Here is a 25223-nt window from a genome sequence, read left to right as displayed (position 1 = left end):
TTATAGATAAAGAAAACTTGCTGATTTCATTCAATATGAAATTTCTCCATAAAGCTGAGTATTCTGTTCAGCTTTCCAAGCGGAATGCTGTTAAACCCCATATGAAAAAAAAACGTCGGCGAAACGCTGGCAAAAAATAGTTGGAAAAGTAGTACTCTGTTTATAGTAAGGAAAATGGCAAAAAACTATTATAGTGGCAACACTTGAAACTATTGCCGGCATAATTTTTGATTTATTGGTTTCAATGGTCCGTTTTTCTTTATTTATTTGAGATAAATACAATATATAAAATAGAGAAAACAATAAGTGCCGATAAGGGAACGTGTTTTGGTATGAAAATTGCTGTCAAATTCCGCCCGCGGAATAATTAAAAATGTCAGCGGCTATTCTAAAAGCAGAGTAGAATACCAACCCTAACTTATGTAACAATTTGAATAAAAGTATTATTTTATCTTTGAGATTTCTGCAGTGTTCTTCGCGAAATACAAGTGCTTTCAGCTGTGAAATACGAACGTAGTGCCAGCCAATAGGATGGGGGTAAACTACAATAGCTTCGTCATGCTGTTTTATATATGTATTCGTGATGGTCACGTCATTTTAATTCGAAAGCACGCTAACTTTCAAGCGAATAAAACTAGGCTAGCAAAATTTGACTTCTAGAGCCCCAAGGCAGCGCAATGATGGATTTGTACCGAGTACAATTGTTCCACAACCTGATATAGCTCCCATATATACCGATTTTACTTCTAGAGCTTCTAGAGTGCAATTCTGATCAGATTTCTCTGAAATTGTGCAAGATGACAACTCTCATGACCTCCTAGATATATATTCAATTGCGATCTCAATTGGTCCATAACCGAATATAACTCCCATATAAACTTATCTCTCGATTTGAGATATTGAGCAACTACACAGAGGGATTTTTTTAATTACAAATGTCGTGATCGGGTTTCATAACATTTTGTTCATAGAAAATTTTATGTTTTATCATAAATGTTTTATGAAGCATGTTACATAAATGTTATGAAAAGCTTCATTGGGACGAAATTAAATATTTTTTCATAAATGTTATGACAAAATCGCTAATATCATGAAAATTTCTCTTTCTGAAAACAGAAAAGCCAAACAGATGAAAAAGATGTTTGGAAATATTTTGAAACATCAGTTTTTTTTCAGTCGAAATAAAGGCAAAGACAGTTTTTACGTATAAATACATTTTTTATTTTTATTTTAGAAATAGACATAGATGTAATAATATATATAGGTATATAGAAAAAAAGCATAAAGTTGTTATGGTTTGAAGGCAATTGAATGGGCGCGTACTAAAAGATCATGGAACGAACACACGACGAATAGAATTTCCAAAAACATTTTTTTTCTATCATATTTATCCAGAGAAAAAGTGTGATAATGTTATAAAAAGAAAAGTAGGAATAGAGACAATCCCATTAAAGAAAAAATTTTCGGGGCACACTTAAAAATTGTAGGACACATAACTAGCAAAGATATCATAAAATTTTTAAATTACTTGCAAATAGCTTTAAACATTACAACAACAACAAAAATATGCTTTTATAAAACACATCTTTGTTATTGTAAAGGGGGTTCAAAATTCAGTTGGTTATAGTAAATTGTGTTGTTGTATTGTTTTGTTTAGTTTTATTATTTGAAACCTAAAATTCTTTATAAGAAGCATTTTAATGAAGAATTATTAAAAATAGTTTAAAGCCTACATACATACGAATGAATTAATCGCATTTTCACTATCATTTAAAAGAGAATGAATGAATGAATGAATTATCATCATACACAATATTCGCAATCGCAATCATCAAGTCTACATCAATAGGGAAAAGAGGTTGTCGGTGCCAGCAGACAATTTACTGTAGGTTTTGTTTTTGGTTTTTAAATTATTATCATCAGTGTTAATAGTATTTGTAGTGGAAACAAATATGCATATATGTATATTGCAATTAAGGTGCAATGGCTACGCCAGTGGGGCTTGACGCAAAACCATGTTTTAACGTTTTCAGCCGACGATGACGTCTCTTTACTTTCTTGAATTCTCCATCAGCTTTTTGTTGTTGTTGTTTTTTTGTTGTTGTTATTCATTTGCAATATTGTGTAAAATTGTTTTCAACTTATGTTAAACTTTTCACCGAGCTTCTTTATTTCCAAGCCCATTACAGTTTTAAGGAGAGTTCAAACCAGTTGGTGAGTTATTCTCATTGAGAGCATCGGGGAAACTGCTAACTGAGCCAGAGCGAGATGTAGATACTTTCGTCTAAAATCATAGAATGAGAAAACGATTAAGCCATCATTAAATTTAAAAACTTTAATAGTTTTTTTTTTGTAAAAAGACATACTTTAATAATAGGTAAACAAAAAAAAAGCATGCTTAGAATTTATTTCAGTGGGTGTGGGTTGGTTTTTAAATATTATGTTGTTGTGTACTGTGGAAATCGTTGTTATACCCTACACCACCACTGTGGTACAGAGTATTATAACTTAGTGAATTTGTTGGCGAAATCCAAAAGGAAGAGAGATAAGTATACCGATCGACTCAGAATCACTTTCTGATTCGATTTAGCTATGTCCGTCTGTCTGTTTTCAGTTTTCATCCGATCGTTTTCAAATTTGGTATAGGCATGTTTTTCGGCCTAGCGACAAAGCCTATTGAATTTGGAAAATATCAGTTCAGATTTAGATATAGGACCCATATATATGTTCGTCCGATTTGCAGTAATAATGCAATAAAATGGTAATTTGTCTACCAATTCTCTCGAAATTAGGCAGGAAGTATTTTTTTATGACTCTCGACATTGCTGATGGTCATAGAAATCGGTTCAGATTTATATATAGCTTCCATATAGATTGACCAATCTTTCCAAATATTTGTACAATATTTTCCTCAACGACTACCACAATACATGAGAAGTTTGCACGAAATCGGTTCAGATTTAGATATAGCTCCCATATATATGTTCGTCCGATTTTGAGAATTATTGCAATAAAGTGCTCATTTGTTAACCGATTCTCTCGAAATTTAGCAGAGAGGATTTCCTTATGACTTTCGTTGACTTCCATAGAAATCGGTCAAGATTTAGATATAGCTATCAAATATGTATATCGCCAATTTTCACTCCGAGAGCCACTGCAAGTGCATTAATTGACCAATCTTGCCTTTCCTCGACGACTACCACAATATCTGAGTTTGCTCGAAATCGGTTCAGATTCAAGTATAGCTCCCATACATATGGCATTTTGTCAACATATTGAACATATTTGCTCCAATTTTGATAAGGATTGTTTAATAACCCATCTCTGAAAACATCCGCCGAGGTCCATCAAAATTTTTTCAGAATTGGATATAGCTCCCACATTGTACTTATACACCCGACTTATGAACCGCCCGACTTTTGCCCTTCCTTACGGGTTTACTTTAAAATTACGTTATTCAAAGTGGAGGCGCCTAGCCAGAATGAGCAGTTGCTAGTTGGTTATTTAAGACTTTAGGCAATAAGTTGGTGGAATTGTACTAATTGTGTATTCTCTCTACAAAAATCTTATTTTGACGAAATGTTATATGAAAATCTATAATTTTTATGAAATCCAATCATTCTATAAAAACTAATTTTTCACCTATATTTATTACGAAAGCTACAAATACTACAAAGTTTTCCACGTAATCAAATATTTTGTTTTGAGGGGATATAGTTGACCTTTTTATATTTATGAAGCTTGGTGTATAGTATCGGCTAAGGGTAGAGATGGGTTTCTACCGGGTAAATACCCAACGCTTGGGTATTTATTGTGTAAATACCCAATAAATACCTTTTTTGGGTATTTATAATTTTGCCGATATCTTGGATATACAAATATTTTCCAAAAAATTTTTGATGATTTCGTATTCTTTGTATATAAACCGGATCTTCTGATCTCATAAAATCGGATTTTATTTATATATAGCCGCTATAAAGACCGATCTCCAGACATAAAGTTTTGAGGCAGTTAATTGGTAATTGGTAATTTTTCACCCGATTTCGATAAAATTTGGCAGTGAGTTCTGGTAGACCCCTACCCATTTCTGTGAAGTGTGGTTCAGATCGGACTATATTTGGATATAGTTGCCTTTAGACCAACCACCCGATCTCCCGATATATGGTATTGAGGCCATAAAATATCCATTTATTATCCGAATTCGATGAAATTTGGCACAGTGTGTTCTGGTAGACCTCTACCCATTCCTGTCAAATGGGATCGGACCTAGATCGGACCAAATTGCTGACTTTCTACAAGTCAACTTTCCCCCAAAGCTCTACCTCATATGACGGGAAAAATGTTTTGAACTAGTTTCATTTGCCACCTTATGCCAATCTAAACTGTATTGGGATACCTCTTTGCGAAATGGGGGTAGAATTTTTCTAAGACAGCTCTATTCTTGGGTATTTTTCAGCCCATTTGGCGTTTATGGGTTAAGAATGATTACTTAAGCATACAAAGACATCATAACTACTCCCAAATAATAAAAAAAAAGAAAATACTCAACAGATTGAACGTACAAAGAAATCGTAGCTACTCATAAGAATTGTATGAAATTTCCTATAAAATCATTTTTTAATCAAATTTCGACGAGATTTTTTTATGAAAATAAAATTTCCATGAAATTCTAAGTAAAAATCCTATATATAAAATTAAATTTGTGTTTGTTTGTTTGTCGGTTTGTTTGTTTGTTCCGTATAGACTCAAAAACGGCTGAACCGATTACCTTGTAGTTTTCACAGATTGTGTAGGATGGTCTGGAAGGAAACATAGGCTATATAATTATTTGATATCAGGAGGGGGGCGGACCCTCCCCCTTACCCTAAAAGTACAACCCAAAAATAAAAGTGGACCGATCGGGACATTATGGGAATCGAATGAAAGGTATTCAAGAGAAGAGTACGAATTTCATAATAAAAGTTGGGTCCAAGTGGCTGGGGGGCCGACCCAGCCCCCAAAACCCCTTAAAACAGGTTTATTTGACGATCATGACAATATGGGATTCAAATGAAAGGTATTCGGGAGTAGATTACGAATATGATCAGGAAGTAGGAATAGGCTTTATAATTTATTGATACGGAAGGGAGCAGACCCTCCACCGTTATCCCAAAAACACCACCCAAAATGAAAAGTGGATCGATAAGTACAAAATGAAAAGTATGTGGGAGTAGATAACGAATCTGGTTGTTCGGAAGGAAGCATAGGCTATATAATTTTTCGGTATCGACAAGGGGGCGGACCCTCCCCCTTATGCCAAAAACACAACCCGAAATCAAAAGTGGACTGATCGGGACAACATAGGGATCAAAGGAAAGGTATTGCAGAGTAGAATACGAATATGGTATTAACATTTGACTCTAAGTACCCATCGGGCCGACCCAACCCCAAAACCCACCCAAACAGACATATTAGACGATCATTTCAATATGGGGCTCAAATGAAAGGTATTCGGAAGTAGATTTCGAATCTGGCATACAAAATCAGATCGAAGATAGGGGGTCACGCCACCCCTCAAAAATGTCATTAGACCCATTATGACTATATGATACTTGGCTGAACCGATTTTCTTAAAACTTTCATAGATTGTGTAAATTTGTCTGGAAGGAAACATAGGCTATGTAATTTTTAGATATCGGGTGGAGGCAGACCCTCCCATATACCTCAAAAACTCCACCCATATCCGAAAGTGGTCCGATGGGAGTAGATTACAAATATGACATTAAAATTTGCGTTCAAGTCTAGGTGGCGCTTTTCCTCCTAAGGATACGTCAAATGGGTTATTTGACCCGTTATGACAATGAGGGACTCAAATGAAAGGTATTTGAGAGTAGAAAACGAATTTGATATCCAATTATGGAGCCAAGTGTTTTGGGGTACACCTTTAACCATCCCCTGAACAGAACTTCATTTATGTTGGGAATAAGGAACGAATTTGTTATCTAATTTCCGTGCAAAGGGCCGGTGGCCACCCCAATTCCAAAACACCCTGCAAACAGTTCATATTTACCCGCCATGACAATATGGTGCTCAAATTAAAGAGATTTGGAAGTGCAGCACGAATTTGATATCAATTTTTGAGTCGAAATGTCTGAGGTGCCATCCCTCCCCTAATGCGAACATTACCCTAAGGATGAACATTACCCCCAGGAACCGAGAAGGTGCAAATTCTCACATATCAATGAGTGCTTTACGATTTAAGTTCAAACTCAATGATAAGGGACCTTTTTTTATAGCCGAGTACGAACGGCGTCCTGCAGTGCAATACCTCTATGCGGAAAATTTTTTAAATGACCGTACATGGCATTATACCGCGCAAATGTCGCCAACATTAGGAGGGGATAAACATCGCTTTGTCCGATGTTCTCGCCAGGATTCGAACGCGTTCAGCATCTTAGGCTACAATGGCACGAATTCGATATCCGCATTCAGGGAAAAGTGTCTCCAACCTAAAAAGATATTAGAGAGTTAAAGAAGGCGCAGCGGAGCGGGCCCGGTTCGGCTAGTCTTATATAAAAATCGACTTTCTAGAAATAATGTTCTTTAAATACAGGCACATCCAGAATAGAAAATTTTAATGGAATCAAATTCTGACCATCTTTTCAAATCAATAAAATTCTCCAATCCCCTTCCTCTTTTTTTATTTTACAAAATAAGTTGGCGGATTCAAACGCTTCTTCATACTTCATTTTTAAAGTGTTTCCTAATTGAATTACCTATTTCTTCATGTCTTACTACTATTGTGTCATGTGTTTGTGTATTATCTTCAAGGTGGCCTTTATATTAAAATTATTTTTTTTTTACCAAAATTATAATTTTTTCTAGTCGTGGGTTATATTTTAATTAAAATTAGTATTTTTTTCATTAAAATAAAGACCGCCTTAAACTTAAAACAAAAAATATTTTTACTATGGAATATGGAAATAGTAAATAGTAGTTACCGCATGAGATTGGCACAAAAAATTGTTGTGTTCATAGCTTACTTTAACATTCTCATAGGCTGAGCCAACTTTCTCTTCTATGGATCTCATTGATTCGGAATTTTTCATTTGCGAAAATTTCGAGGAGATGCCACTGGTAATGGTGCCAAAAACTGAAGCTGTCTTCTCCGACGTTGATTTCAACACAGACTCTGTGCGTTGAAAACTGTAAAAATAAAATAAAAAAAAAAAATAGCAGCGATGTGATAATTGTAAAATCAATGAATAGTTACAGTTGCATTGTTAAAGATTTCTGTATGATTTTGTAGTATTATTGTATTTAGTATGAGGAAAAGTTATTGTGTTAAAATATCAAATGAAACTATTTTTGGTTAGTATCAGTTTCTTTCTGTTTTATTTTTTGGTTTGGTGAAAATCCATTTTAACACAATTACTTACATGGGAGCGTCATGTACCGCTTTTGTGAAATTACCAACACTTTGCTCAACAGTTTGAAAACTTAGGATAAAATAAAAATTAAAATAAATTATAAATACAATGAAAACGAAAAAGCATATAAGACAAATATAACAACGACAAGCAAAACGACGTAGTATTTAATAAGTAAAATAATTAAGTTAAAAAAAATAATAATGAAAAAGAAAGTCAAATGGGTAGACCATGCTGTGATAAGTGTTATTTAAAGAAATGCTATTTTTGAACCAGATTTGATGTTTGAAGAATAGGTTATTGGTACTATTAGTACCATTCTCCCACTTTACAGGGCCAGCCAAAATTGCTGATTTTTGTTCTGAGACAACTAATCAAGTTGGTCCGTTTGCCTGTTGAAATAAAGCTAGGTATGTTTATAACGTAAATTATTTAGTCTTAAAGTTGATATTCTATTCCGCTTTCGGAATAACCGCTGAAATTTTTAATTGTTTCGCACTCGGAATTTGACAGCAATCAAATGTTTTTGTTCCCATACCAAAACATGTTTCTTTATCTGCACTTATTGTTTTCTCTATTTTAAATATTTTTTCTCACATATATAAAGAAAAATGAACCATTGAAACCAATAAAACAAACTAAAATGATGCCGGCAATAGTTTCAAGTGTTGCCACTATTATATTTTTTGCCATTTTCCTCACTATAAACAGAGTACTACTTTTCCGACGATTTTCAGCCAACGTTTCGCCGACGTTTTTTTTTATGGAGTTTGACAGCATTCCGCTCGAAATACTGAACAGAATACTCAGCTTTAGCTTGTCACAGATAGTAGCAAACACAAAAAGTTGACAAAAAGCTATTCATTCATTCGACCAATTTGCCACCCTTTTTGGTGATAAGGAACGCATTTATCCGAATTAAACGTTATTATGTATAAATAAATCCCCAACGTGGCGCAAAAAATGTTATCTTGCAATGACAATAGCTTTCTTGCAGTGACACCAAAAAATGTCCAATGCTATCAACGTCACCCTGTAACACAAAGCAAACCGAAAATTTTACTTAGAATATGTGAATGCATTTTTTATTTCGGGCGAAAAAAAGGTTATACCAGTTTCTTTATTAAAACATTATTCCGTTGTTTGCCGCCTTTTAAAATTGGAGTGCCGGTAATGCCGGTTCATTTTTTCATACTGCTAATTTCTCACGAAATTAATCTGGCAGCCCTGAACTTTATATTTATTCTGCCCATGATCCGTTATTTTCAACACGATAGCAGTGTGTATGACGAGTGGTGAGTTTCACAGCCACAACGATTGTTATGTTCGGCTAACAACAACAACAATAATAACAATTGATTCATTTATTATCTACCATACTTTACATAGATTAAACAGGTAGTGGATGACAACACAGCCAATTGATTTAATAATCGTTAGCCGAACGCAAAGGCGCTCTGCAATTCAAATAAGGCTTTGAGAGTGTGGAACTCACGACTCGATATTCACACACTATTCTCATGTTTTGAATAGCAAAGCATAAACATTTTTAGTATGCCATTAACTTATGCAAGCAATTATGGATTTTGATGAAATACGAGATGATGAGTTATGTTTGCAACTTTAGCATAAAAGCTTAACTTTTGACATGGTCTGATCGCCTGATTTGATTTTTTTAGAAGCGCATGCTTTCCAATGACACAGAGACCTGTCATGACGGACACAATCAGTGATACTTCTTTTCTAGTTTACGACAAAAATGTGGTAGATAGACCTCTTCAAGTCCGGTCACGGTATATCTACAGGGTGTCAGAGAAACTTACTAATTTGAACATTCAATAAAAGCAAAAGTACTTGAGTTATTCTTTTTTTAATTTGAGAGTACAATATCCCAAGTTTTTTCCTGCAGTCTTGAAAATGACATTTGGTATACTTTTTTCACAACAGCCAAATTATAGGGATGAAATTTAAGATTTTGATGGAGAATTCGTCGAACAGTGATGTCAGAAATATTCCCATAGCAGTTGCGTGTTTGCGGTTCGAATGCCGGGGAGAACGCACAACTGACTGCCTTACTCTTTCGATAATTCCCGGAGTTCTGACGGTGCGTTGAAGTCCATTTCTGGGTATACAGACAATTGCACTGTCCTGAAATAAGTCATTAACCCAAGGCAGAATCGAATTACGGCCAGGAACAAATCTGCGAGCGTGGAAGGCACGTTGCATAGCAACGAATGAGGACCATTAGGAAAGAAGCTCTTGAGGGTGAAGGTCCATTGCTCCCTAGGCTAGAGCATGATGGCAACTGACTGAAGAGAGAAACAAACTTGGGACTTCGGAAACGGGAACGAAATGCGCCATTGTGCTGGCGACATTTGTGAGGTACAAAGCCATTAAAAATGGGATTAAAGATTATGTGAGGACCCCAAATTTCACACCAAAGGCACTACAAGGAGTTTTCCGTTAGAGCGCACAACAATTACTGGTTTAAGTGTATGTTTGTTGAGACTTGCAGCGAGTTAAAACTTGAGGTGGCAAAATATCGATGGTACTATCGATATTTAATTTTTTTAATTGAATATCGATTGATATTTTTCCGATGGATACTATCGCAAAAGTTAAATTGTTTGCATAACTTAAACAAATAAGCAATCCGACACTGAATGAACGCTTTAAGATACATTGCGCCTATAGAGGACGCAATTTTCTTCCGATTAGGCTAACATATTGTACAATGATTTCTCCCATGACTTCCAATTGACTTTATAAACATTGGTTTTGTTTGGTCTGTGCATTATATTGCTTCTATATAAATCGATCTCCGAATTTTTACATCTCATTGTCGTTTGAAATATAGGTGATGGGAAATTAACGATAGTATCTATATTTATTATTAAAACTATCGAAAATATCGAATGTTGCGATTATCGATAGTTTGCCAGCTCTAGTTAAAACTTGCTCGTATAAACTGAAGCCAATATAGAGGAAGTATGGTATTGAAATGTTAGATCAGCCTAGAATTGATAAGAAACAAGTTAAACAAAACGTAGTGAGGAAAGAATTTCAAGCAAATTGAAGCTAATACTGAGGGAGGTAAGCATGGCTTTCGGCATTATTATGTACATATATAGCTTCGTTTGGACAGTACACTATTTCGTGTGCCAATGTCCAGCTATCACAGTGAATAGATCGCAAAACCTATGAATAAATACAGTGCGAGGCTTCAACCTACTTAGGGCCGTTTATTATCTTAGGAGGATGTCTGTTGGTACATGTGGTATATTTTGCTCAGATGAGGAGGATGTAAATGAAAATTAGGCCAATAAAGAGAATGTTGTGAATCGAGGCTAGGATGATATCAAACATGTTAAACGTCACGTAATATACTGCTATTATTTGTGTATGTAAGCTGGAGATTACTTTGAGGAGTGAAATTATTTTTTTATGAAAAAACCAGTAATTTTTTGCTGGCTCAGAAATTTTCCAATTCATTTATGTCAAACTCTTTTGTTTTCATGGCATTCCACACATGCATGGTGCATATGGTCAGGTGTTCGAAATGGTTAAAATGTTATTGATTTGAAATATCAAGTGAAACCCATTTGCTAGTGTCATTCATTGGTCATCATTTGGTGATGTAACTCCAATGTTGTTATACAATTACTTACAGGGGAGCATCATGTACTGCTTTTGTAAAATTACCAACACTTTGTTCTACCGTTTGAAAACTTAGCATCAGATGAAAAAAAAAAAAATAAAAATGAATAAAAATAAAAATATTGAAAACTAAATACAAATAAGACAAAGGACAAATTAAAGCAAAAATTTGTGCTATTACATAAGTAAAATAAAATGATATGAATGAATACAATTTGGATTTAAGCTAATTTTTTCATTATTTAACTACTTTCTCAGTGTATTCTAAGACAGTTCGGGCAAATCGCCGTTTAAAATGAATATTATTTTCAAAAAGAAAAAGTCTCTTGACGTTTGACCACTAGAAGCAAAAGTCGTGTTGTTGATCAGATATAGTCCAATTGTCTACATTGAGAACCCAGGGACTGAGATCTGTTTTAGAAAGCCTAACCATAATACGGTCCTGCAGGCGGAGAACCGGGCGATAACGGAATGCGTGTGGTGGTGTGGTGCTAACGCGAGGACGCCGTGTGTGAACATCTTAACGGACAGTAAAAAGACCATTAGGGCAATAACAACCAGTACGGTAAGATCGCGAACAATCTTCAAATGTAAGAAGGAGATTAACGCCTTCTCGGAGTTAGACACAATCCGAATCGTTTGGGTGCCGGGCCATAGCAGAGTAAGGGGGAATGAAAAGACCTTCGCAGCAGCGAAACAGTCGGTAAGACGGTCAAAATCCTATGGGGTGATCCGGATCGTAAGAAGACGAGGCTATTATTGAAGGAAGCAAGAAGGAGGTCAGTAAAGCTTTTGGTATCATAACGGACCACATAGGACTACGAACTCACTTATGCAAAATCGGTGTGGCAAGTGATAGCATGTGGGGAAGATGATGAGACATTGGAGCATTTCCTATGCCAATGCCCGGATTTCACGACTAAAAGACACCAGTACTTGGGTGGGGACACAATACCAGACATGAACCAACTTAGGGGAGTTGTATGGAAAACAATAAGAGATTCTGTAAGTTACATCCGCCAGTGCGTACACTGCACCCTCTCTTTAAAGAGTGCGGACATTCTATTGGGTTGCCCAAAAAGTAATTGCGGATTTTTCATATACTCGGCGTTGACAAATTTTTTCACAGCTTGTGACTCTGTAATTGCATTCTTTCTTCTGTCAGTTTTCAGTTGTTACTTTTAGCTTGCTTTAGAAAAAAAAGTGTAAAAAAAGTATATTTGATTAAAGTTCATTCTAAGTTTTATTAAAAATGCATTTACTTTCTTTTAAAAAATCCGCAACTACTTTTTGGGCAACCCAATAGGTGCAGATACGTAAATCATGATCTTTAAAACCTTTACGGGGGTCGTCAACATAGGGGTAATGCGTTTTTATTCTTCTTCGTTTTTTTTAAGTAATTTCTTCCCTGCGCCCTAACCTATCTTTTTATCGTTCTATAGGTGAACTCGTGGCACATTTTAACGGATGTTAAAATTTGCCCAGGTAACACCACGGGGACCTTTGTTTCCACATTTGAGATGAAGGAAGGCCAAGATAAGGCCGGATTTTGCCAAGTCAAAACCAATTAGAGCCGTTGCTTGGTTACCAACATCCCCAATTCTTCCTACTGGGACAATGATGTGCTATTGCCTTCAATCTGAAATTTATGCATACATTCCACTCATAATGATCGCAGGCTTGTTCACATTGTGTATTCCCCAATGATTCGGATATCGGGCATTGTGTAAGGAATGCCCGATATGATGTTTGACCCTAAATTCGCGGCAGTGTTCGCAGCAATTTGTCGGGCTTTAATGCCCTGAAGCATTAAGTGCGGCATTAAATTCAGTTCATCAGATAGTCTAGGACTTATTGCGGTTGTGAGGCACAGACAAGCCGTGCATTGGATCCGACTGACTATTGAATAGTAGATGGATTTTTGAAGTGCCGTAAACACCAACATATTGCAATTGGCCGGTCTGTGGTAAGTTATGCAGCGCCAGTGTGGTCACGTCAGCTTTGTGACACGCTGTGGAATAATATTCAGATCTGTCAGAATGCCGCCCTCCGAACTGCGACGGGCTGCCTCCTTAGTTCTCATGTGGACCACCTCCACCAGGAGACAAAGATCCTACCAGTGCGAAGACATAACTACATGCTGTCTAAGCAATACCTTTTGGGGTATCATCTTGTGGATAGATACCCACCGCTCAGAAGCCTTAAGGTAGATCTACATGATCTAGAGCGTGAGGTCCAGCGCTACAAGAGAGAACCTCTAGATCAAGCGGGTCTGAACAACATTCATGCAGACACGGTAGCAGACGCGTTAACTGGCTACCGGGTGAATGTAGTCCTTGGAGAACGACCGCCACCCATTGCACCCGAAGAAATCGACCTCCCCCGGCAAACCAGAGTGATTCTGGCTCAATTACGTTCCGGCAGATGCAGCCGCCTCAATTCCCACAGAGCTAGGATTGATGCCGACGTGCAAGATGTATGTCCCGACTGTAACCAGGGACCGCACGATACACGTCACCTGTTTAACTGCCCGGCCAGACCCACTCGACTCAGACCCAGATCCCTGTGGACGCACCCCATCTTAGTCGCAAGACCCAGAAAGTCTTGACTCACAACAGAATCAAGCAGACGGAAGATAGAATACAACAAACTGCTACAACAAGAACAACAAATGTTTAAATCGATCATGATTTATGAAGGAATTGCCTTATCAATGAGCTAAGACTTGAATCAGACAGTGATCTTTCTGCTGGAATGTTGCTGGAATGTTCAGTCTGATACGGTTAAGTTTTAATGGGCTCTTTGATCACATCTATTAATTGCAATAAATTTGGTAAATTTTCAATTTCTAGTGTATCCTTGAACCACCATTTTTAATTATTTTTGCGATCCTCGTAAAGCTCTTTTAGGACAGCAAGCTCCTTCCGGTCTAAACGACCAATCGCCGCGAGATCATGATGGCCATTGGTTATTTGAGGGCGTCAATTTCTCGCCTTGTCATATCAAGCATCATAGGCACTCAGTATTTCAGCAAGAGGCGGTGCCGCCCGACCTCCCACTGATTCTCCACTCGATACCGCAGTTTGTCCGCGACTGCAATTGCAGCTACTCCGTATAGAGTATTCCACTATCCGCAACCTGTTGACGTGCCCGCTAGCTTACAGCTAAGTTTCTCGTGATAACGAAGAACACTACATAAATATGAGCTCAAAGTTCCGGTCTGTGTGATGCTCGTAGTTATGCCATGCCGGGATAATTATTTTAATTAATTATTTTTACTTACACTGAGCTCTCTTTGACCGATTTAATGCCTTGATTCATATCATCAGTTATTTCTTTCCAGACCGTAATGCCCAATTTACGTTTCAAGTCCGAAGCATGGCGTGTCTTTGATGCCAGTACAGTGCGTAATGTATTAATTTCTTCTTCTACACGAGCAAGTTCCTGGTAAAAGAAAACGACATGCATTACAGGCATGATAAGCAAATGTATCTCATTGAATTTTCGCAATGCCTCAGCACTAACCTGACTCCATTCAGCTCTTTGTCTCTCCTGTTCCTCAACTGTTAAGGCAGCAAATTCAGCTGCAATATCGGCCGAAGCAACAGAGGCCGCTGGCGAAGTATTTCCTGTATTATCTGTGAATAAATAAATAAAAAAAATTAATTTCATATATAAAAATAATTAAATTAAAAAATGTAGGGCTTACTAAGCTAAATAATTACTTACACACTAAAACATTCATGGGTTAAGCATAGAAATTAGAAAGAAGGAAATCTTGAAATTATTTGATCATGGCGGTAAATCATTAATTTATGGAAATTTGTTATTTTTAAAATTCGAATATAGAAAGTTTTCAATCTAACGAACAAATTTTGTAAAAAGTTGAAAGGTATGAACCAAAGAACTGCAAGCGGTGTCATTTTTTTGATTTGCGTTATACTCTAAAAAAAAATGGATGTCAACACATAACGCAAACTGAAATCAACTGAGCAACAGACCTCGGCACACTCTTATGAGGCATATGAATAAAAGTCACGACACTCATTTGCACGTTTGGATGGTTGTTCGTTTGAATGATTAGTCGTGTAACTTCGTTTGGCTTCATTCATTTCGTCAAAGGCGTTGTTATGTATAAAAGAATGAGAGCAATAGAGAGACAACTAACACCTGAAATGGCACAAAAAAGCATAAGCATTCAATCAAATCATAGTGATGATGCTGTGGTGTGGCTTTAGAAATGGTTAGGGATGGAAAATTGCTATCTTGGTAGTTTTGTTGATAGTGTAAAATAGGGTAACCGTTGCGGTCGCATGCAAATTCGATTAAAAAAAGGTTTCCTCAAAAAATAGTAGACAGGGTCGCACTTTTGCAGAAAGTATCGCAGCAAACTTGTCAGTTTTTAAAAGGTTAAACTTAATGTCATTTGACTCTAAAAAGGTTGAACATTCCGACATTAGTCGCACAACGGTAGCACCCGAAAATGAATCAAAATTGAGTTTGGTCCTAAGGACTGGAGTTCCGTATATATGGCCGCTTTAGCCAAATATAGTCCGATTTTGACAATACTCGGTACGATTATCAAAGGGCATAACACAACTCATTTTGGGAAATATTAGGGAAATCGGTTAATAAACGTTTATAAATAATTATGTTTAGGTTAGGAAGATGTGTGGGTGGGCCGGCTTTTCAAATACATGACCACATATTAATTTAGAATAATTTTTTTTGGCTTAGAAAATCGATCCATCCGAAAAATTCGCTTAAATCGCTTTACACATTGGCAATTTAAAGGGGGCCACCGTAGCGCAGAGGTTAGCATGTCCGCCAATGACGCTGAACGCCTGGGTTCGAATCCTGGCGAGACCATCAGAAAAATTTTCAGCGGTGGTTTTCACCTCCTAATGCTGGCAACATTTGTGAGGTACTGTGCCATGTACCGAGGCTATAAAAAGGAGGCCCCTTATCATTGAGCTTAAACTTGAATCGGACTGCACTCATTGATATGTGAGAAGTTTGCCCCTGTTCCTTAGTGGAATGTTCAGGGGCAAAATTTGTATTTGTAGTGGCAATTTACGAGGGCAAAATTACAAAAAATCAATTACCATTCTTTTATCATGGTATAATTCTGTAAAATATTCAAGAAAATCGATTTTTCATGAACTCATTCATGAAAAATAAGATTTTTATGACAACTTTCGGTTCACCCTCTTACGGGTACATGTAAAATAAGATTTTATAACAATTTAGCGTTGGTTTGGATGTTTCGTCATATTTTTTTTTTTAACTTGCACTCAAAATCATGTACTGATCTCTGGTATGTATGCAGACAAACATTTATTGGGTTGCCCAAAAAGTAATTGCGGATTTTTCATATAGTCGGCGTTGCAAATTTTTTCACAGCTTGTGACTCTGTAATTGCATTCTTTCTTCTGTCAGTTATCAGCTGTTACTTTTAGCTTGCTTTAGAAAAAAAGTGTAAAAAAGTATATTTGATTAAAGTTTTATTAAAAATGCATTTACTTTCTTTTAAAAAATCCGCAATTACTTTTTGGGCAACCCATTATTTGCAAGAACATGTTTTGAGAACAGATTATCGAGGGTTAACCTAACACCTTAAGTTGATGTTGTTTTGGAATTTATTCTTCATTAACCCAACTCAATTAGAAATTTTCTACTGTATATTTTTGGACTATTTTATATAGATTTTATTTTAATTGCAGGCTAGATGACACGAAGTGAAACCAAATACTAACTTTTATATCTGTCAAACAAGAAATGACAGCTACATGTTTAATTGTGTTATTGGCGGCTCATTATGTTTTTCACAATTGCTGGCATTGGCTTCTGGGATTATTTAAAAATAAAGCTATTCCTGATTTCAAGGGTACGAGTAATAGTGTGATTTTTTTATAGTTGGGTGGAAAATGACAACCAGATATTGTTGGCGAAATGAAACATCTCAAAGAACAATAGTCAAGGCAACATTTTTCATATCGAACAGAAGTGAAGATAGAGTCTGGATTTTAGATTACTTCCAAATTTTTTTGCTATTTGAATCCATAAAAAATAATTGCACACAAAGAAAATATGATGGTTTGAATTGGTAACACTTCGTGTCAGACACCCTGTATCATAAAAATTCCTGATTGAATATATAGAAAAAAATGGTGTGTCGCCTGCGTTTAAATGCCGGCGAGAAGATGAAACAAATTTTCACCTATGGTTATCCTTTCACTAAATCTGGAGACATTTTTAAGTTGTCGGGCCATGTAAATCTTCTGTATGGAATGAGATGTGACGAAGACAGTGATGGGTTTGTTGTTGTTGTTGTAGCCGTTTGTTGTGTTCTATCTTTTGTCTGCTTTATTCAGCTGAGTGTCAAGATGGGTTGCTTCCACAGGGATCTGCGTCTGAGTCGAGTGGTTCTAGCTGGGCAGTTACGTGTATCGTGCGGTCCATGGTTACAATCGGGACATACATATTGCACGTCGGCATCAAACCTTGTTCTGTTGGAGTTGAGGCGGTTGCATCTTCCGGAACGTAATTGAGCCAGAACTACTCTGGTTTGCCGGAGGAGGTCAATTTCTCCAGGTGCTATGGGAGGAGGACTACATTCACTCGGTAGCCATTTACCGCATCTGCTATCGTATCTGCATGAATGTTGTCTAGACCTGCTAGATATGCCGCTTGATATAGAGGTTCTCTCTTGTAGCGCTGAACCTCACGCTCTAGATCATGTAGATCTGCCTTAAGGCTTCTGGGCGGTGGATATATATCCACAAGATGATTATTTGGATGGTCTCTGCGATAACAGCCCAAAAGGTATTGCTTGGACAGCATGCAGTAATGTCTTCGCACTGGTAGGATCTTTGTCTCCTGATGGAGGTGGAACTGAGGAAACAGCCCGCCGTAGTTCGTAGGGCGGCATTCTGAGAGATCTGAATATTATTCCACTGTGTGTCACAAAGTTGACGAGACCACACTGGTGCTGCATAACTTACCACAGACCGGCCAATTGCTTTGTACGTGGTCAACAAGGTTTCTTTGTCTGCACCCCAAGTACTCCCAGCAAGTGACTTGAGGACCTTGTTTCTACATTTGACTTTGTGGTGACGCCAAGTATTTTGGGACACTTAATGGTCGGTATCATTTCTCCATCGATCATCACAGTCAGCTCAGTATTCACCTCACGCGTATTTGTACAGAACAATGTGGCTGAAAATTTGGTGCCAGATATCTTCAGATTTTGAGGCATGTACCTGGAGGTAGACGTTCGGAGAGAGGTCAATATGTCTACATAGTTGCCATATTGACCTCTCTCCGAATTTGACTACTTTATCTCATTTAAGATGTATTTTTGAACCCATTGCGCTGACATTTAGTAGAGCATGTTGTAGTAGACCCCTCGCTGCTGTATAGGCGACATACAAAATGGTTTTCGACTGCTCGATTAATTGACTTCTTAAGTTCGTAAAACCTCTAAGCTCTCACTTGGTATAGGGTTCAAATTTGTCGGCATCTGAATAAGGCTGTTATACAAATTATTGGGTTGCCCAAAAAGTAATTGCGGATTTTTCATATAGTCGGCGTTGACAAATTTTTTCACAGCTTGTGACTCTGTAATTGCATTCTTTCTTCTGTCAGTTATCAGCTGTTACTTTTAGCTTGCTTTAGAAAAAAGTGTAAAAAAAGTTTATTTGATTAAAGTTCATTCTAAGTTTTATTAAAAATGCATTTACTTTCTTTTAAAAAATCCGCAATTACTTTTTGGGCAACCCAATAGAAACATATCAGTTATTGTGATTATACGAAGTTCGGTCTGGCATTTCCAATAATTCCAACACACACCTTAACAAACATTACCAAAATTCAAGGGACCAAAATTTTTCCTAATGATGTATACTCTCATAGAGAGTTGTAAATTATAAAAATATTTTAATGTTGTTTATGTATTACCTTTGGTATGTGTTGTTGTTGTTGTTGGATTTATAGTAGCTGTAGCAGCTGCTGTTGAACCAATATTAAGAAATTTTTTATAATTTTCACTACTTGAAATTTTTGCTATATAAGGCTTGGAAAAGTCCACAAATGTCACTTTAACATCTCGCATTGTTTTTTTCGTGGTGAAAAATTTCAAGCGAAATCGTTTTGCTATAGACATGGAAGGACTTTGATTGGCTAATTTCGAAATGATAAATTCAGTCTCAACGGTTTGTAATTCTAATTGATTGCTATAGTCAGAGTCGACATCATAGAAAATTTCATCCAATGTTAGATTGCGTAAATATAGATCCGTCTCTATGTCATCATTGCAATCGTAATTTGTGGTCGAATAATCCAAAGATGGAGTGGCATCACCATCCAGACGTGGTACATAGGGATCTTCAATGAATTCCAAACTGACTGGCTCCGAGTCGGACATAGCTGCGTCTCAGCAATTGTTGGTCGCTGAAGGTGATGACGATGGTGAGATGATGCTGCTGACGACTTGGTTGTTTGCAGATGCGGCTATTTGAAACAATTTACAATGTTTTGTGGGTATTGTAAAATGTGTGTGTGTGTGTTTTTTTATTTTTTCCTTTTTCTATTCGATAGCCAACTTTTGCTCTGCGAAGCGTAAAATTCACAAAAACTAAAACTTTCTAAAATGTAGATCATGCTATATTTTAGTTTCCAGCATTCAATTGCTGTTGCTACACTTTTGTTGGGGTACACTTTTTACTTTATGCTCTGGCTAATATTTGTATTTTGTAACTTCAACAGCATTTTGGGCAAGTGTTTTAAACTGAATATTGCATTGCTTCCAAATTGAAACCAAAAATTATTATTTTTCTGCTTCTTGGCCAAATCAGTCAGTAATGACGAATTATTAACCCATTTTCCTTTCTTTGTGTATTTTTTTTACTTCTTCTGTTGTTTTGTACCACGTTATTATTTTTGTCTATGAATATCACTCAAGTCAGCATAATACTAAAACTAAGTATGGTGGTAGAATGGTGCTGCAGCGGCGGCCAATATGAATCGTGACTGCGCCATCTCATCCACTCAGCCACATGCTCGCTTGTACATTAGCAACATCATCAGTAATAAGGTAGGTAGCTAACATAGGTAACAACAAAAAGCTATGGTGGTTTGTAAGAAGTCTCTGCTGAAGTTACCACTGTTTGTATGTGGTAGTACCAAAGTGGCTAAAATGTACAATGGGCTTTCACAATTCTGGCCACAACAAACCAAAATTCCCGAACAGAAACAAAGAAAAAAAGCACAACAAGAGCAAAACAATAAACGAAGCCGACGAAAATCAACGAGTTCAAAAAGAGAGCGAGATTGAGAGCATGAGTTAGATGCTGCCACTAAAATTCTTCGATGATCATGTTAACCCTTTGCCAGCAGCCTATATTTGTTTGGCATACATATTGGTCTAAGCCAACATAAAGAGGAAGTCCCCAGTGTGTTGGTGAATGGCATGTAACATGCATATGTAGGTATCGGAGAAAAACAGTGGCAGTAATGTATCGAAATGATGTATGCGACATTTTAGCGATTTTAGTTTTTTCACGGAAATTGTTGGAGAATGCTTGATTTCGTTACCTCCCCAAATAAGCATGAATCGTTTGTGAAATGAGAGCGAAAATTAATTTGTTACAAGCTCAATTTAGAACCCAAAGTTTTTTAAGAAAAACTTCTTAAAATTTGTCATGGATTACGATTTTAATAACCGCTTGGCGAGTGAAAAAGAAAAAAAATATAATCAAAAATCTTCGAGGCTCCCCATATAATAAAAAAAATTCTTGGAGCCTAGTAACCACAGACACCATAAGTCAGAATGTACAGTGAACTTCAAAAAAAAGTATACAAAAACATTTTTTTTTTAAAACTAGTTGCAAATCAACTCCCAAATTTATGAGTTTGTTAAAAAATTTACGTTTTTTCCAAAGAAAATTTATTTTTCTAAACCTAAGAATCAAAAAAAAGTAGAAAACAAATTATTTTGTATACTTTATTTTGATGCTAACTGTATGTATTTTCTCGATTGCCATCATATTTTAAGTTGATGTAGCACGGTCCATCCATTCAGCCCGTCTGTCCGTAACTTTCCAACGAGTAAAGCTTTAAGTAAAGGTGGTGTTTCTGACTCGGATTCAGACAGCGACTGTGTCAATGAAACAGTCATCGCAGCCGAATCGAGAGATGAGGGCATCGGGATGACGGCAGAATTCTCACAAGCAAACCGAGAAAGTGATCCGGGGCACGACAAAGGAGACCAAGGAGTATGTACCGGCAGCGTAATCGGGCGAAAGTGCAGGATGCTGGAAGGGATAGAACTGACGTTCCAAACAATTCTACGGAGGCTGGAAACAAATTAGATCTCCCGAAGAGCATAACACTGCTAAGATGCTGAAGAAGAAAAAGAGCTCTCGGAAAACCAAGCCAGCCATCCCGCAATGGAGACTCCAGTCAGTGTCCTGCGGAGGTAGACAAAGTCGGAACAGGAACGAAGGAAGCGCGCACGGCCCCTGAGTCTTCCTGGAGGAATGTGACTTCCAATAGGAGGCCACAGCCATCACTGAAGGGGAAGATGGTCGCTGAGAAAGGTAAGGAGCCGCCGTTGACCTCCTTACGCCAGAGTGACAAGGAAGCACAACAGAGATGAGCTGACTTATGCAGTCATAAATATCGGCTGTGCATCCGGTAGGATTCCCCCAGCTCATCGGTCCCAAGTGAAGGATCTGGTTAACGATCGGATTTTTGATTCGGATGTGTGGAATTTTTTTTTTGGAATATTTTTCGGATGTGTGGAGGATGTGTAGAGAGTGAGCTGCGAGTTTAGAGGGGAAATATTTACGCTGCGTTTTGCGTCGGCGGAATGTATTGATACCGTCAAACAGCTCGTCAAAAAGCTCGACCTGGTGAGAAAAATGGATATCCCCCAGCTCAAAAAAGGCTGCGGTCTTCATCAAGGGATGGGGCAATAAATTTGCGACGGAACACATGTTGGGATTCTTGGGCACGCAAAACCAAGGTTTGGTCGCAGAGAAGTGGAAGGTCTTTCACAGGGAGGAGAAGGAGGAAATAACTCTCTTTGTGTTTGGCATTGATCAAGTCTCCGTGACAAATTTGGCTAAGATTAAAGGCATGGCGCACTACGGGAGCAAAGTTGTCTTTTTTAAGATTGGAAAGACTAGGATAGGCAGAAATTTTCATTTTGCGACATCAGGCTGTGCAGTGGCAGGTGACTCAACACCGCCCTACAAACAGGGGGCCGACAACGAGATAATCACGGCATCTTTCAATATTGGAAAGACTAGGAGAAGCAAATAGCTTAACACTAAAATATCAGGCAATGCAGTGGTTAGAGACCCAACACAGCCTAACAAACAGGAACCCGACCATGGACCCATCACCGACTTAAAGATTCGGAATACTGGGATAGGTAATGATGCTAATATTGAAACATTAGGCAGCGCAGCGACAGGATTCTCAATGCAATCCAACGAACAGGGAGCCGATGATGGTACCATCACCTACTCCCAAGAAGCCCATTTACATAAGATTTGGAAGGCTAAGATACGACCTTGCTTACCTATAGAAGCTTTGAAAAAGTTCAATGCCTAAGAACTCGGTGCCAGAGGCGGCTAACAGCTTTCGAGTAAATTCCTAAAATATAAGCCAACTAATGCAAAATTGCTAATGAACATTCCATTGAGGAACAGGGGCAAACTTCTCACATACCAATGAGTGAGTGCTGCCGATAAAATTTCAAACTCAATGGTAAGGGAGCTTCTCCTTTCTTAGCCGATTCCGAACGGCGTGACGCAGGGCGACACCTTTTTGGGGAAAAGTTTTTAGATGGCAAAGTACTTCATAAATGTCGCCAGCATTAGGAGGGGATAACCATCGCTGAAAAATGTTCCGATGTTCCCGCCAGGATTCGAATCCAGGCGTTCACCGTCATAGGAGGACACGCTAACCTCTGCGCTACGGTGACCTCCTAAAAGTACAGTTTTTAATTCAACTACCAGATGCTCTGACCTCATTGAGCATTGAGCCAAACGTTATCTCTTCAAATGTTAACTCAAATTTACTTCCAACCAAGTTTTAGAGTTTCTAGATCTGAATATAAAACAAAAACTTAGCTAAAGATTAATGGTATGAAGACATAACACATTGTTAAAATTACAATAACAAACATTTGATAAACGTTTTCCATTTTAGTTAAATGTATCGGTTGCCCAAAAAGTAATTCCGGATTTTTCATATAGTCGGCGTTGACAAATTTTTTCACAGCTTGTGACTCTGTAATTGCATTCTTTCTTCTGTCAGTTATCAGCTGTTACTTTTAGCTTGCTTAAGAAAAAAAAGTGTAAAAAAAGTATAGTTGATTAAAGTTCATTCTAAGTTTTATTAAAAATGCATTTACTTTCTTTTAAAAAATCCGCAATTACTTTTTGGGCAACCCAATATAAAACTTTTTATTTTATGCCAAGACCCTTGACCAATGTGTACATCTTTTGACAAAGATAATGAAATACTATGGATTGAAAGATTAAACCAAATACTGACTATAACATGTAGAACTTTCTATGATTTTTTGCCCTTATGACGCAATCAATAAAGGTATATACATATAATAATAAGAGTATATACTATTTTTGGTACTTATTTTGTGGCATATTGTTGTAAATAATAGAGTGTTTGTCAGGCCGATAGAATTTAACCAAAAAGGCATGGACTTTCGACTAGTCTAAAAGGTGATGATGTTTGTTTTTTTGTTTCGATTATTACAAACAATAGACATTTTGAAAGTATAAACAACAAATATTAAATGGGGCTCAAGTAAATATTTCATATGCATGATAATTAATAGGAAAACATTTTTTTTTCCAACCCGAACAATTTTGCCTGAGAAAGACTTACAACTAAGATTTAAACATTTAAATTGGAAGTACAACCATGGCAGCCGGTTGTACCTACCGGATTGACGCGATGGATTCCTTAATTGGCAAGGGCTGCCGCCTCAGTGTCCAACAACAACCATATAGACATTAATTGTTGGTTAAATTACACCAAATATGGATTTCGAAACAGAATGATATTCTTAGGAAGTTTAGATCAAAATTAGAGACCCTTTGTTTAAAGATTGCATTTAGAATGACATTCAATCCACAATTGTTCGATTCCCAACTAAAAAATTACATTTAATTAATAGTCCATAAACAACATCAACACAATGACCAAAGGCCATCACCAAATCATTCAATTGAAGAGGAGAAATAAAACAAATATATAGTATCTGGTTTATACAATATCTGCAGCCTACCCGTCGTCTGCCTGTCGTGACCGCCTGCCTGCTTGCCTGCCTGGCTGCTACTTATACAATGTGAATATGAGCAATAGAATAAAACTGGGAACGTTAACGCAATCACAACAACACATACCATTGCACATTTTGCCTAATCAGTTTCATGTTTCTCCATACAACAATTGTTAAATCTATAATATGAGTATAGTAGTTCCCACCACCTATAATTATGGGATGCAAAATATCAAATACCAAATGCCACGTCAAAGCAAGTCATCCTACACTTAAAAGTCCTAATTTGAATGGTGGTAACAAACGTACCAAAAGTAATTCCAAGTCCAGAGAAGGAATTACCTTACATGTGTGCACGCGACGACGGGTGAACGAATGATTGTAAAAAAAAGAAATTGTGTGTGTACCACAAACAAATAAACAATCCCTCCTCCTATTTTTGGGTAAAGGCGACACATTGTCCGGCAAAACGGAAAACAATGAGTCACTTTTCCTTGTTGCAAATATTATATACTACTATTGTTTTCCTTTGCATATCAATATGACCAAGCGCTATATTTAATTAATATCATCCATTTAGAAACACTCAAACTTGTTACCAGTAAGGAATACGAAAAAACGAGATGAAATACTTACGTTCCTCCATGTTTTATCGGCTCAATGTGTTTTCCTTATCTGTCACAGAAATTTGTTATCAATAGCAATGTGTGCCTATGCGATGGTATTTTCTTTTAAAGATGATTAACCTATTTGGTTACAAATTTTACAAAATTAAATAGCCGAAATTTTTTAATAAAATTCTAGCCTAGTCTGCCAAATGCACTGAACGATAACTATTA

The 25223-nt window shown here is 37.0% G+C and overlaps 2 protein-coding genes across 10 annotated transcripts; both read right to left on the bottom strand.

Annotated features, from left to right (window-relative positions):
• Positions 1-1197: 1197 nt before the first annotated feature.
• Positions 1198-25223, bottom strand: LOC106091709 (tumor protein D52). 9 transcript variants are annotated; one of them, XM_013258334.2, is made up of 7 exons: positions 25021-25223; positions 14592-14704; positions 14350-14510; positions 11078-11137; positions 7419-7478; positions 6981-7185; positions 1198-2284 (listed from the first exon to the last, which is right to left on the bottom strand). In XM_013258334.2, exons 1-7 carry the CDS (start codon positions 25028-25030, stop codon positions 2192-2194), a joined length of 702 nt encoding a protein of 233 aa, XP_013113788.1. In that variant the 5' UTR covers positions 25031-25223; the 3' UTR covers positions 1198-2191. The 9 variants fall into 9 exon arrangements, with proteins under 9 accessions (XP_013113788.1, XP_059225195.1, XP_059225196.1 ...); XM_059369212.1 differs by lacking the exon at positions 25021-25223 and adding an exon at positions 24391-24526; XM_059369213.1 differs by lacking the exon at positions 25021-25223 and adding an exon at positions 24391-24526 and having other exon boundaries at positions 7023-7185.
• On the bottom strand, positions 18884-20167 carry LOC106091711 (uncharacterized). Its single transcript, XM_013258342.2, has one exon. The coding sequence runs from the start codon at positions 19489-19491 to the stop codon at positions 19015-19017; it is 477 nt and encodes a 158-aa protein (XP_013113796.2). The 5' UTR covers positions 19492-20167; the 3' UTR covers positions 18884-19014.

This window comes from Stomoxys calcitrans, chromosome 5 (genome assembly GCF_963082655.1).
Source record: "Stomoxys calcitrans chromosome 5, idStoCalc2.1, whole genome shotgun sequence".
Lineage (NCBI taxonomy): Eukaryota > Metazoa > Arthropoda > Insecta > Diptera > Muscidae > Stomoxys > Stomoxys calcitrans.
Note: the sequence above shows the minus strand (reverse complement) of the source record. Positions and strands in the feature narration are given on the sequence as shown.